The sequence below is a fragment of the Siphateles boraxobius genome, unplaced genomic scaffold, assembly GCF_051911475.1.
Source record: "Siphateles boraxobius isolate OS27281-9 unplaced genomic scaffold, OSU_SipBor_1 119, whole genome shotgun sequence".
Classification (NCBI taxonomy): domain Eukaryota; kingdom Metazoa; phylum Chordata; class Actinopteri; order Cypriniformes; family Leuciscidae; genus Siphateles; species Siphateles boraxobius.
The window spans coordinates 3,948,093-3,963,661 of NW_027508721.1; the positions used below are offsets into that span (position 1 = coordinate 3,948,093).

A 15,569-nucleotide genomic window follows, 5' to 3' on the forward strand; every position below is an offset into this window, starting at 1 on the left:
ATTAAATGAGAAGTATGATGTTATGGATTAAGTATCTACAACTGGGGATTTTCTTTTTCTTTTCTTCTACTTCTTCACCACTCTGGAATGAATCCACCCAGGGTCAACTATGCTATTTTCTACACATTTTCCATAATTTTATTTATGTTAAAAACCAGCAGCTGCAACAAGCATTACAGGATGCCATTTTTTTGTCATTAAATTAATGTTAATAAATCAACATCTTTGAGACATTAAAATATGTTGCTGCATTGAAAATAATAATGTAGGTTGTACAATAGAATATGATGCTTGAAATGAATCAAAATTGGCCTCTTCTGAAATGGCAGTTAATAATAAAATGACAAATCGCAATGTTACAAACACAAAATATTATCAGCCCTATACTGTAATACTGATTACAAAATTAGATTTTAAATGAAAAATCCTAACAGATGTGATTGTTCATGCAGGGAATTCTGAGAATGCCCACTTCTCCATATTATAAGTAAAAATACATTTTAGTGTCAAAAACCTAATTTTAACCATATTTTAGGTCATTTTTAACAATATTTAGAGTGCTTTTTACAATATTTTTTTTTTTTAAATTTACATGTATTGTCTTTTAAAGTATAGGCTACAATATAATTTTACATTATATGGTAAGGTAAATTAGTTAATCAGTTAGCAGGTTTTTACTGTATACCATTGTTAAAATTACTATTTTTACAAACACTGAGTAGGCCTACGCATATTTGTATAAAGTATGAGTATTATTTTGCAGAGCTGCTTGTATATTAATTTAAACATATGCCTACTACTATATTGTTATAAATATTATTAAGTGAATAAAATAATTAGTAATTAGAGATACTGTGATTAAAAAAGTATTAATCTAGTCACATCCATGTATTCGTATGTAGCTACTTGCCATACCATTACGTTTAATACGTTACGTACCGTAATATAAATTGCCAATCACTCTGATAATCTCTCTCTCTTTCACTCGCTCGCTCGCTCGCTCGCTCACTCACTGTGTTGGTGAGCTAAAGCGCAGAGAGCGGCAGCGACTCTATCCAGTCATTGCTGACAGTGGAGGGGAGTCCTGTGTCTCAGCGCTCTTCTCGGGATATTCTCTTCAGTTCGTCTTTTGAGCGCTTTTCCTGTCTCCAGACCTGTCTACCCATTCCCCCCGTCCCACCCCTTTAATCCGTGTCGCAGTGAGAGAAAGGGAGAAATGGGAAGAGGGCGCGGAGAGAATAGCGAGCCGGTCCCCGCATCATTCCAGATGGCTGCCTCTGAATCAGTTGATGAGATTGGGCGCTCGGGTTCAGAGCTGTAAGGAGCTGGTGTTCCGGAGAGAGGCGGCTCTGCTGTGACAGCTTCCCGCTCAGCTGTGCTTCAGGTTCGGCTCAAGGTAAGAAAGCTCGTCGTCGGAGATGGCGAAAGTGCGGCTAGTTTTGAGATACGTTTAGTAGCCTATTGTAACTTTGTGGTTGTTGGGGTGCTGCACGTCTTTGTGTGTGTGTAAGATTTAGAGATATGCTGTGCTGGAATGTCACATTATCGGACAGGAGATGCTGTGCGTTTAATTTCGCTCGCGTTGTATTTAACGGCTTTTATAGTCTTTTATTTTAATACACTTTCTCTTGAGCAAAATCAGTTCTTAAAGCGCGATTGACAACGGCCTCCGGTTTAGTTTGAAAAACAACCGTTAATGTGCAAAAACAATTGCACAATGTGCATGTTTGTCTCCATTGTAGCCTATATCCATATCGTCTTGGGCTAATTGAAAAGTATTTGAAAACATTTTCTAAAAGAATGTTCTAGCGTACAGAACATCGTAAACATTACAACTATCTTAGTGTTCTTTTTAGAATCCTTGCATGTGTTGAGGTTGCATTTACTTGTAGTTAGGCTACTTTATGTTTGTTTGTTTGTTTCTGAATATTCTACTTTCATTTTCTCTTTTTGTTTTAGACTTTTCCTCAGGTTATGTTTGACATAGCCTACATGTTTTAATCTTAAACAGAAACTGTAGTTTATTTAGTGTTTTTACCAAAATGTATTAATGTAGTCTTGTTAAACATAACAGGACTAAGCAAATATATGAATTATGTATTCATATTTATTATTAGTAGTATTAATGCAATTAATGTAGCGAAAAAATCTTATCTCTGGCGATGCTTCCCTTTTTAAAGAATGCGCCGCCTCGCGGGGAAACATGCACACGTGCGAGCGCAGTGTTTTTTATAAGAAGGTGACGATATTTACTGAAGCATACCCTCATAATACAAACCTGTTGACGTTAGATTTAAAACAAAAAAATGATTTGACCGATTTATGACCCTTTAAAATTGTGAGTAGCCTACCAATTTAAATGTCCACACAACTACTGTAAAGGTATTAGCAAGTATTAGCTAAATCTGCACACACAGTGCCGCAGACTACACTAAACTTGATGATTATGAAGTTTTCAGTAAACATGATAGAATAGTAAAATATTAAAATAGACGGAGACTGGAAAAATAAGCACATGTTTTCATATTGAATGTCTTGTAAATGCAATTTCTACTCCTTAAATAAACCTGTGCTCTTATGATGCACAACTAGGAACTCTTTTTTGGTAATCTAAGTTTTTCTCGCCTTATAAAATTCATCCTCCGACTTTCTTGAATTCCCCTGTGATGTTCCAGCGCAAAGTTTCAATCTATTATTTCAATCTTGTGTAATTCATGTTCCTTTAATTACGTATTCCGATATTACACCAATCATGACATGCACATAATCTCACACACACATAAACAGAGAGTGAACAAGTGCACTTGTTGGATGTACTGCATTTGCAGAGTGAGAAAATATCAAGCCGCCATCCCTTTTTCTGCAGTAGCAACATTTTGAAGACAAAATGTGGTCATGTACCTGATGTACATGGAGTATATGGGCGACACAGTCGATTCCTATTGGACAAATGATGAATTTCTCCCTTAGAGCCATCCTTAGGCTCCTACTGGCTCAGCCTCCAACTTCCTATTTATATACAGCCAATCACACACTCCTCCCGGGAAGTGTTGGCCACAGCTTGTGAAGTGTTGATTGAAAACAACCTGGAGGCTGACGGCTGAATTGCCCCTCAAGAGCATCCATACACCCCCCTGATGAACACTTCTGTGAGAGGAACACACACCTCAGAGATGCTTAAAGTTGTACTAAAACATGAATTTGCTTGTCATTTGTCATCTGTATTCTCTCCAGGTTTGTTGGGGGTCAGGAGAAATCTCAGGACATGGAGGGCTGCTAGTTGGGTGAAGGATTCATTTTGGTAACAGCTGGTGTCTTGGCTGAACATTGTGCCACATTATCAACCAAAAGCGGCCTGTCTTGGAAGCGAATTTGCCAGTTTTGTGAGATGGTCACATGACTGCAGCATGATCATCAAAAAAGCCGATTTGCAGCTTTAGCGTGCATCAGTGATCAATCAGAGACTCCCACCCACGCACACTCCCACACATGTGCGCCGTTTGCCATGAATCTGGCCACCAAGCTGCGGAGGAATCTGAGGAGGCTGGTCATCCTCCTTGCCACCTTCTGTATGGTCAGTGTTTTAGTTTCCGCCTATTACCTTTACACAGGCTCCACCCAAGAACTGGATCTCGCGGACCGTGCCATAGGTCCAGACTGTGCTGACCTCAGGGCCCTCCCTTTCCGACAGTCAGAGCCTCGGACGCCAAAACCAATCGATCCGTCACGTAAGGATCCGGTAGTGCTGGTATTTGTGGAAAGTCAGTATTCTCAACTAGGACAGGACATCATCGCCATTCTAGAATCCAACCAATTCCGTTACCATGCCGAAATTGCACCAGGGAAGGGTGATATCCCACCTTTAACACACAAAGGCCGTGGACGCTATGCACTAGTAATCTACGAGAACCATCTCAAGTATGTCGGAATGGATGCATGGAACCGCGACCTGCTGGATAAATACTGTGCCGAATATAGCGTTGGCATCATTGCATTTCACCGTGCAAGTGAAAACTCCCAGCCTGCACAGCAGCTGAGGGGTTTCCCTCTGACATTGCGAACACATGTTGCACTTCGGGACTGTTGCGTAAACCCACGCTCACCTCTGCTCTACGTAACACGAGCAGAAGTGGATCGAGGGCATTTACCTGGAGAAGACTGGACTGTGTTCCAGTTCAATCACTCCACGTATGAACCAGTCCTATTGGCTAAAGCTCGGCCCAGTGAGAGTGGGGCGGCCCAGGAGATCCCAGGTCCCCAGGGTCTCCATGCTACCGTCGTGCAGGACTTGGGTCTGTACGATGGGGTGCAGCGTGTGCTATTTGGACATGGGCTGAGCTACTGGTTACACAGACTCATACTGGTGGATGCCATCGCTTATCTCACAGGCAGGAAGCTGTCACGATCTCTGGAACGCTACATCCTGGTTGACATAGATGACATTTTTGTGGGGAAGAAAGGGACGAGAATGAATGTCAATGACGTGAAGGTAAGAGTATGTGTGTGGTGTGCTAATTTGAGTAAATTAAAAAAAAAAATTACAATAAATGATAAGATATATTTATAAAATGATTATTTGGCATTTAGATGGTGCCATGATAGGATGCATCACCAGAGACATTCTACATTTTACATACACATCTTCCACAAGATTATTTCCAACCTGTTCCAATTAATCACAAAAGACAGAACGAAGACTAGAATCTGAGCTCTAATTAGCTGTATGGGATTTTTAAATGCAGCATTTGGTGAAAATGGTGAAAAAAACATTTAGTAAATCAGACAAGAACACCTGTGACTAAATATAAACAAAATACACTAAATATCGAAGTCTATTTGGTTGATTTTTAGACGCAGGTGTTCACATCTGATATACTAAAAGTGAATGTTTTTGTGAGGACAAGAAGGGGATGTTGTGTGTGTGTGTCACTGAATTGGAGTGGGTGTTTGAGTTGGCCTCAGTCAGTATAAAGAGGCTATTTAGAGGGACAAGAGCAGTAAAATGGTGTTCATTCTCTCTTTCACATACTCATTCATAATCTCGTTCCCACGTTTGGCCCCTCTCTGAGATTGAAGAGCCGCTCACACTCCATTGTGAGATGACTTCATGACTTCCAGAGCTTTCAGTTTCAAGTGCATGCACATGAGTGTATATAAATTAATGTGGACATTATGCAATGATTAGAGATGGATACAATAGTAGAGAGTCAAATGTTTAAAGGAACAGTTCACCTATGAACATTTTGTCATTTATTTATTTTGTTCCAAAACATGCTGTTATTTTTTTGTGGAACTCAATGTTGAGTTTTTTGAAGGATCATTACGCAGCTCTTGCCAAATTTCATAATAAATTGTCAAAGCACAGAAAACACCATAGAAGTAGTCCATACAATTTGTGTGCTAAATTACAAGTCTTCTGAAGCTATTTGTTTTTGTGAAGAACAGTCTAAAATGAAATGAAATGAATGAAAATTCGATCATCATTTACTCACCCTCATGTATACTCATTTCTTCCTTCTGTAGAAATGAAAGGAGATAATTTAATGAATATCCAGTTGGGTGAATTCAGTACAGTTGCGGTACCATCTGACTCACTTTAATGCTTAACAAAGCACTTAAAGAGTGTCAACAAAAAAAGTAACTGCAGCTTGCTGATTGTTTTGCAAAAGGTTTTAGTGAAAAACAACCAGTAACATTACATGCAAAATTGTGTCGGTCGCGATTGATCTGCTGTGCGCCATGCAACACAAATCTCCTGTCCAGTAGGTAGGCCTAGTGGAAATGCAACATCATTCTTCTTCTTATGCTGTTTTAATGGTGGTTGTCAAATCAATGGCTGTGTCTGAAATCGCCCCCTATACTCTTAAATAGGGCACTATTTATGGGGACAGCCATTTGTAGTGGTGTCCGAAACCAAAGTGGACATTATCAAATGCACTCATTTAGTCCCACAATGCACTGCAATAATGAGTGTACACCCGATGAGAATACCTATGATGCACTGTGAAAGTCATGCGACAAATGTATTTTCATGACAACTGGAGCTGTCAGTTTGCTACGTTTCAAATGATGATGAGCACATACAATGCAAAATTGGATGAATGCACTCACTTGTTTTCATTCACTCATTCAAGTGAACTATATTAGTGGAGCAATGTAGGGAATAGTGAATGAGGGTATAGGGGGCAATTTTGAACACAGCAAATGCAAAAAGGTTAATTTCCGCCACCTACTGGCCAAAGTGTAAATTGCTTTATGGTACCCAGCAGAGCAATGGAGGCCTTCATGATTATTGTTAAAATGTTCCGTTGTGCTTTTTTAAATGTGAAATTACTACTTTTAAGGTGATAATACACGGGGCAAGTTTTTTGAGCAATGTTGCCGGGCAATCTTCCTTGGGCACTTTCCCATTGAGAATGGGCAACAAATTTATATCTGGATACTTTAGATCAGTTGTGGACCCTGTGTCTCACCTGGTTGCCCATTGACGGCAACAATTGCCCAGCAGCATTGCTCAAAAAAATTTTTTACCGATGACTACGAAGTGTTGTACAATGGAAAGAGTTGCTTGAAATTTCTATTTTCACAGAAAACAGCATCAAGGTTTAGAACAAATTTTCTATTCCTGTCTACAGACTTGCATGATAAAAACTAGGTAGGCTACTATTGGTAATAAGGCTACTAATTAGGTATAATCATATTTTTGTGGAGTTTCCATAAATATTTGTTAAGAGGGATTATAAATGAGGAACCTAACATTTACATGTCTTTGTCAGAAATCTAAGACTGACTGGCTTCAATTATTTTAAAATACTGAACCCCTTGGACACAGGAAGTGATGACACATTCTTTATGGTTGCTCCTCCTGGGTAATTTCCTTGTTAGCTGTCACTTGGTTTCAAACAAACTCTATAAACAGTGTGGTACCATTACCTAGCGTGGGTACACATTTAATTTCCGAATCTAATGTTCTGTGAGAAAGGTTACTGGCTAAGCACGTGACACCTCCCCAGATGTTGCTAGCTAAGAATTTGCACTGTCAAATTCTTCCCGATTGGTCTGAGCTAATTTAGACCTGGCAAATGAGCCAGTGGTAAGATGGAGATTCTGGAGGGGGTGCTCAGGGAGAGAATTAGTGCTAGTCGCTCTGGAGCGCGGCTGGAAATGTCAGCGGAAAATTCCCGAAGGATTCTGTGGAAAAACAAGGCATGCAGTGATGGGGGAGAGAAGTGGGAAGGCTTTGATCCACCAGCCATTGTTTTTAGCCAGTGTTACTGCTGGTTATAGAGAAGAATCTGCCTGTTTATTGCAGGCTATCAGAATCCAGAACAGGTGCATGTGTTTGTGCGTGTGTGAGAAAAGGCCAATACTAAGCCAGTGGAATGAAATGGCAGATAACAGCTAATCAATGGAAAACCCATGGTGCTCAACTGGTGGGACACAACTGTGTTCTGATATGGTCAGAATTGAAAAAAAAAACGATGCCAAATGGCTAAAATAAAATGCAACTAATCATATAGTCACACATTGTGCTATATATATATATATATATATATATATATATATATATTTGCTGTGTATTGAAAGTAGCCTGGGATGTCTTTATTCTCAAAAAGCAGGTAAAAAAAAATATATATTTTTAAAATACATCCCAGTCTTGGTTAAATATGTTCGCCTAAATTTAATATAAGCATGTTTTTTTGGAAATAATTTGATCATTATCCTAAAGCAAAAACAGTTGAGATCCACTGGTTTGTAAAATTTCACCAAAATTCTTGTTCTCCATTAGATTACTCAAACAATCATACAACAGATACTTTTTGACTCTTGTCATAAATAGGCTCATGTCATGTATTTGTTGAGAGTGTAAAGATGAGAAAGAGAGAAACCCTGTGTGCTCTAGATGTAGGTGTTGTAGATTAGAATGTCACTCTTAGTGACTGGTTGCCATATCTCCCATCAGCCCATGGGACAGGCTGAAAAAACAGGGGACACCAGTGATAAATGACTTGATGCACACTTGCACACACTCACAAACACAAATGGGATTTACCATCACTTTACTGTGTGTGTGTGTGTGTGTGTGTGTGTGTGTGTGTGTGTGTGTGTGTGTGTGTGTGTGTGTGTGTGGATTCCCCAAGCAGAGATTCTGCTGAAATTGCAGTTAAAGTGACCTTGTGTTGGTGGTTGTGGTTGTGTAACAGGGCATTTAGGCACAGATGTGTGTATGTGGAACTTTGCATTTATATGGTGGTGTGTAAGGCAATTGTGTAAATGACAGCATGTGTTGAACTGAACTCACCTAGCTTAAACTGCAGTATTGAAGTATTTATGATATTTTATTATGTACACTTGGGTAATATATTGCAGTAATATTTGCCTTCTGGCATGTCATTTTTAATATATGAATATTTTTAATATATTTATTAAATAAACTAATCATATTCACTACCATTCAAAAGTTTGGGGTCAGTAAGATTTTTAATGGTTTTGAAAGAAGTCCTTTATGCTCACAAAGGCTGCATTTATTTAATCAAATTAGAGTAAAAACATTTTGTAATATATTTACTTTATATTACTTTAAGTCTTCATTTTAAAATAATTGTTTTCTATTTTAATGTATTTTTGAAATGTAATTAATTCCAGTGATGGCAAAGTTATATTTTCATTAGCCATTACAGCAGTTTTCAGTGTCACACAATGCTTCATAAATCATTCTAATATACTGAATATACGAATTGTCTATTTTGATTTCATGGTGACTTTAAAGGTGCAAAACGCAAGTCTCTGAGTTTTTGCAGAACTACGCCCCCTCTGGCGACAAGCGAAACTGCAACCGAAGTTGTGCACGCTCATGGACCACACGCACGCATGCACGAGCACTTCATAACTGCATCTGCCGCACAGATCTTTGGTGTACAGCCAAAATGTCTTCAGTGGTAATAAAGTTATAAATCTGCAAGTCATTTCACATATATGGAAGGAAAGACATTTGAGTAAATTACTATTTTTAAGGAAAAATACAATATAGCCAATGCAACGGCGTTCTTCCTTGTTGGTCAATGACATGAACACCTTAGCATGTTAGCAATGGACACAAGGCTAACGTTACCGGTAGGCCATACACAAAAACATAGTTAGCATCTTTTATTGGATATGTTTTATGTTTCATTCTTCCGAACACAATTCCTAGTTTATGAAACTGTTCACTAACAATGGTAGTAAAACCAATTCTGATTGTACATGTATCTAGCTTACGCTAAAGCATTACACATTTTACGCATCGTCATTTGTGGTCATACATAAATTGGCCGTATCAAACATTAGAGACTGGGCTATATCTTACCGTTGTATCAAGAAAAAAGCCAACTGAGGATCCCGTTTGAGACCAAGAGCAGACCGCAGATCTCTCCATTTGTTGAATGCCTTCCCGAGGTTGACTCTCGTCTTACTCCGACGCCTGTCTGACTCCAATTTGGACCTTTTGGTGGCACTAGACAAAAAATTTCTTTTCTTTACTTTACGTGGAGTTTGTGTTGGGGTTTGGAACGGACTACAAGCCGGTCTCTTTGAATCCATCTTCTACCTTTGACGCACGAGTTGTCTTCGCTGATGCGGAGAATGGCGGCGCCGGCGAATACACAAACCTGCGAGACATAGCCTGGTGAGCGTGAATGCGCGTGACGTCACGCCCAGTCTCAAATTCGAACCCGAATCCCTCTTATTTATTTTACTGTACAGGATTATAGAGGCAATTGCAGTGATCAGAGAAGGGCTCATTCAGCCCATCAGGCAATTGTTTATGCGTGTATGGGTTAGAAAACGTGTATTTTTAACATGAATTGTTGCGCAATGCACCTTTAAAAAAAAGTTTAGTTATATTCTTTTTACTGTTTACTTCACTGTGGTTTAGGTCACTGCGTAGCATTTTTAATGTGTTAAAAAGTTATAGGAAAATGTGTATATAAATATATATTGCCGTTAATATGCTTATGGAAATGGATTGTGGAAAACCATGGAATGGCTTAATTATTTTTAACTGGATTTTGATTGCATTTGACATCTTGCATGAATTATTTTGAATCTTATTGGATACATAAGCTGTTTGGTCGAAATGATGGTTTCTCTGAAACAAATCACTATTTTGCCATTTCAAAGCAAATGCATAAATATTGAGAGATGTAGCTGTTAGCTATATCTCGTGGCCCTAGTACACTTACAGCAGGTCATCGTGTATGTCTGTGTGGTGAGTGAGTGTGTATGGTGAGAATGATTCTTGGCTTTGGAGCAGCATATAGATGAGGATTAAAGACAAAGCTGACACTTCTTCAGCTTCACTTCAACATGTACTGTTAAACACAATCACAGTGAATAATCACAATATCAAAGCTATACCTGCACACATTCAGCCAGAGACAGAAAGCAGAATCAAAGTGACTCCTGAAGCCTCCCACTCTCTCTCTCTCTCTCTCTCTCTCTCTCTCTCTCTCTCTCTCTCTCTCTCTCTCTCTCTCTCTCTCTCTCTCTCTCTCTCACACACACACACACACACACACACACACACACACACACACACACACACAGATATGGGTTAGAAAACAGGGGAAATGAGAAAGAAGAACAGTACTTAGCCATTAATTTCCGTTCCAGATACAGTACATCTTAAGAGAGGTAAAGTGATTTAAAGAGACCTGATAAACATAAATACATAATTGTGTCAAGAAGGTCAACAAGCAGAAAGATGGACAAAATAGAACAAAGATATTGAAAGAATTCAGACTTTGACATTATTTTATTTTTTTACAAGATCTCTTGAGGCCCACGGGACTTGTGTAGAAATGTATACAGAATAATTTCTTGTGAATTCTCATTTATTCTTCGTTATGGTGTGAATACCAGAGCAGTTTAAAGTTAAATTTGACATCCAAAATTCGGCCCTCAAGCGCTAATTGTATCAACCAGTTCCTTGTTAACATTACTTTTCTTCCCTGAGGACTGATAAACTACGTTGTGAGCCTTTACCCCCGGAAGTTGTCAGATTAGAGTTTGCCAGATTGAGCAAGTGGTTTCCAGTTTTGTGAGCAATACGCATCAGACTGTGGGTGGTTCATGCTGTTTGCTATTAAAATAGCTTAAATGTGGAACTAACTGTTTTTTTGTTATAATTTTGCTAAATATTAAATTGCATTCGTTCAGTGACACATTGTAAAATTTGGATACATTTTGATACCTTCATATTTGATATTATCAGTATGTAACTGAACAATGTACAGTATTATATTACTGTAGCTATGACTAGCCAATGACAAGGTTGAAGGTGAAGGAAGCAAGAATAATACTTTATTTTGCCTTTTTTTTTCTCTTTATTTTTGACTTTTCATTTTGAGTACACACATCACACATCACCCTTGCAGTCTGCGCTCCAACATTTGGCACAGTTGAACTTCGGTTTGAGTACCATCTTTTTGTACAATACCATCCTCCTCTCTTTCATATCAAATCTAAGTAAATCTAAAAAATAAAAAAAGAGTGCCACACCAACTTGGACAGCCACCTGCTCCTTAGACTGCATTTCTGGCAAGTCCCAAGTTCAGTGCCAATTTCGTATGTATTTTGGTAGGTAAACAGACTCTGCTTATCGGGAAAAGCTCCAGGTCCGAGATTTTGTAATTTGTGGACCTTGTCAGTGCTTGATTGTGTGTGCTCTGCTATGCTAGCAAGATGACAGATTTAAAGAATGCTGTATAATGTGATTGTGAACAGTGCAATAATTTTGGTAGTTTAAAAGTCACGTGAACCTGACACTTTTAGAGCAGATTGAAAGACGGAAGCATCAGTCTGATGTTAAATCTGAGATTCACAAGGTCAAATACAGACCAACCAGAGAAAAACTCATACACCAAACCTATTTTCAGAAAGTATTGATCCAATGATATTTCTGCTCTGAGTAAGATGGAGCTGGTGTGTGTGTGTGTGTGTGTGTGTGTGTGTGTGTGTGTGTGTGTGTGTGTGTGTGTGTGTGTGTGTGTGTGTGTGTGTGTGTGTGTGTGTGTGTGTGTGTGTGTGTGTGTGTGTGTGTGTGTGTGTGTGTCTGTGTGTGTGTGTGTGTGTGTGTGTGTTTCCGTTAAAAGGCTACGTAGGTTGCTAAGCAGCTGTCTTCATTTTCAGCCACACACTCACATCAACAACACACTCACATGTGTGTCCTCTCGCTCTTGACACATTATGAGCTTTATTGGGGAAGCTACATGCCAAGCTACAAGCTACGTATCATTTAAAGTTACCCTTAAGAAATAGTTAATAAAAATAGTTAATAAATAATGAAATGTATTTAACTACATTGAAAGACATGGTAACATTGTATGTTAAATTATATAATTACTGGATATGATTCAGTACTAAGGATAAAAAAGGATATCCATTTGGGCATCAACCTTAGATTATTAATATGCATAAAATTACACTAGACTAATAAAACTAAAAAACAGCATAATTTAAATAAATGAGTTTAATCATAGTGATGAACTGCAGTACCATAACTAAATTAATTATTTTATTTCGCTAAAGAAAATATGTAAATTGTAATTGAATCTGAATCTGAATCTGAAAGCAACTGACTTAATAAAATTATTCATACTCACTATTTGTGTGATTAATATTCTAATTTTAGGGGTGGGGGGTTACATCTCTTTTTTTTTACTTTTGCTATTTCCAAGACTAAAAATCGTTCTAAATATTCGATGAAACATTATCTAAGTTAGCCGGCTGACATATTTAAATCAGCATAATTTGTAATAACGATGTGAATTCATGGCAAAAATCATTTTTAAAAGTTTGCAAGGCATTTGCGCCTATACGTGGACTGAAAACAGAGTTCCAGGACCTCAGAACAGCTCTATGTCTGTTATGGAGGCCAGCAGAAAGAAAAGGTTGTCTCCAAGCAGAGATTGGCCCACTGGATAGTGGACACCATAGTCTTTGCATATCAGGCCCAAGACCAGCCGTGCCCCCTTGGGGTGAGGGCTCACTCCACTCGTGTTGCCTCCTCCTGGCCGTTGGCACACAGCGCCTCGCTAGCAGACATTTGTAGAGCTGCAGGCTGGGTGACACCTAAAATGTTTGAGAGGTTTTACAATCTCTGTGTAGAGCGAGTAGCCTCCTAAGACAGGATACGTGTAGGGCAGAGTTCGTGATGCAAATCTTGCACGCCAATGTCCATTGGCTCGTTTAGTTTACACTCGAAGGCGTATGTATATGAACACAGCTCTGGCCCAATAGAGTAGGTTATTGTTTCGTTAAATAAAGTTGTGCTATTTTGATAAGATGCCTGTGTAAATATACAACAGAACGCCGTGTTGCTGAGAAAGGAGTGTTGCTGTGACAACAATATGTTTGGCATTTGTGTGGGATTATTTCTTTTGCTAACCTTATTTTTCTTTTCACCTTTATTTTTGTCTTCTTCGCCCCCCCCCCCCCCCCCTTCTGCTGTTTGTTTATAAATAAAAATTTACAAGCTTTAGCAGTCGCCCTTGTTTTTTTTGTTTTTTCTGCATCTGTATCATAATTCATGCCCATTCTAATCCAGATCTTACCCAAAAAAATAGCTTGGAAGTGCTTTGTACATTTTGGGCAGATGTGTTAAAGTCTTGTCTCGATGCCCCGAGTCAGCAAGTTCACACGAAAACAAACACAAAGTGCATAGCTGTCATTTCCTGCTTCCCAGTTCAGATGGAGTTTTTTTGGTTGCAGCCATACATCTCCGTTTCTCAAAGTTTCTTTGCAAAGTTTGAAGTTTGTTTGAAAATTTGCACACCTACATCTGTGAACACGACATAATAGTAACAGCATCAGAAGAATCATGTCCATACAAACGGAGTATAGGCATGTGCCTCCTCAAATGTCTGAGCCAAGTGGATTTTGAATGCAACTTCCAAAGGAAAATAATATTTTATTTCTCTTTGCACACAAAAAAAAACTTACAACCAGAATAATTACACTTAATGACTTATCTCGTGTTTGGCATCAAGTGAGCTAATTTTGTCAATGGTGCTCCTTGAAACAAAGTGCATGCCATCCCTAAAATGTGCTTTTGCTGTGATTAGTAAATGTAAACTAAAAATGAATAATAAATAAATTACTGTTCAAACTGCTTATAAAAGAAATCGGCACGTAATATTTTACGGCCATGCGTTTTTATACCTCGGATACCAGATATTGAATAAAAAATCCAAAAAAAATCACAGCTTACAAGAATATTCAGCTTTCTGAGCCTCCATACGCCCCCTTGAGGCAAACCACTTCTGGTCCCAGGAACCATTGCAATGTCACACAGAACCCTACATAATTTAGATGGTTTCTTCTTCCCGTTGTATTCTTCTGCCTCTCAGGACATCAGTAAGATTTAACATGTTTTGTATATGAGCATATCAAATAAAGTGTTTCCAAGAATACAAAATGCACACACATAAAAAACTAAATGACAGACTTAACAGTTTTTTTTCTTTTCTTCAGTAATCTGAAGGGTTCACTGAGGTAGATTAATGGGCATGTATATGCGCATGGTCTTTTTTTCTTATGGCCTCAGGAATAAGCAATGATTTCATGTCCAATAAATATTACATGTGGAGCCTTTCTCTGTTCCCCTGGTGCACGTACACACATGTACACATATGCACACAGTCTGCCTTTGAAAAGCAGATTTAATCCACACATGAACTGAGGTAAACCAGATAGATAGATAGATAGATAGATAGATAGATAGATAGATAGATAGATGGTTTGTTAGTAGGTTTAGTATTTAAGAAACATGTTGCTAACAAAACTCTAGAAATGGCTTTCTCTTTCTTTCTCTGTCCCTCTCTCTCTGTCATTCTCTGGGGGCATGTTCATCTTCTTGCCTGCCCAGATGTCTTCAGCTATTTGTCAGCATTTCAACAGGTCCCCTCCTACTCCCCTCCACCACTCTCACTCTTTTCTCCCTCTTTCCCTCTCTCTCTATCTCTCCCAAGTGAGGAATCGATCAGTGCTCTCAGGTCATTAACATGCATCTCTGTCACTCTATCTTCTCCCTGATCGGGCCTCAATGTCAGCAGAGAGTCGCTAGAAGAAAGGAGTGAAATCAGAAAAACATTCAGATGAAACTGTGAAGGATAAGAAGAGGTAATGTAAGAACCCAAAAGAAGACAGTGAGTTTGAAGGGAGAAAGAAATAAAGAATGAGTGATAAACATACACTCGTCTTGTCATGGATGTGTGTTTTTATCCCTCGCCAGAGGGTCGTCTGCATCTGTGTATGTAATGAAATGAAGCACAGCTGTGGTTGCAATCCTTAAATATAATTTGCTCTCTCTGCAGTCTAATAAATCTGATTAACTCTGCTTATCAGTCCCTTTTTCCCCCTCACTGTTCTTTTATGAGGATCTAAACACCATGAACTTGGTGATACAGTACTGTTTTTTGGGGGAGAACGTTTGGAATTCTAACCTTCTGTTGCACAGTAACCCTCTGTTGATGAGTGTCAATCACATTTTCTTTACTTTGTAAACACATTATGCATAAGAGAATAATAAT

At 38.7% G+C, this 15,569-nt stretch overlaps 1 protein-coding gene across 2 annotated transcripts in view; it reads left to right on the forward strand.

Annotated features, from left to right (window-relative positions):
• Nucleotides 1-1,003: 1,003 nt before the first annotated feature.
• ndst3 (N-deacetylase/N-sulfotransferase (heparan glucosaminyl) 3) overlaps nt 1,004-15,569 on the forward strand; it is a 108,728-nt gene continuing 94,162 nt past the window's right edge. Inside the window, exons 1-2 of one of the 2 annotated variants that reach the window (XM_077204571.1) lie at nt 1,004-1,396; nt 3,235-4,489. In XM_077204571.1, the coding sequence (XP_077060686.1) occupies nt 3,506-4,489 (984 nt within the window). In that variant the 5' untranslated portion in view covers nt 1,004-1,396; nt 3,235-3,505. Of the gene's footprint in view, nt 1,397-2,864; nt 3,150-3,234; nt 4,490-15,569 lie in introns of those variants that run through there. The other variant, XM_077204572.1, reaches the window with a different exon arrangement.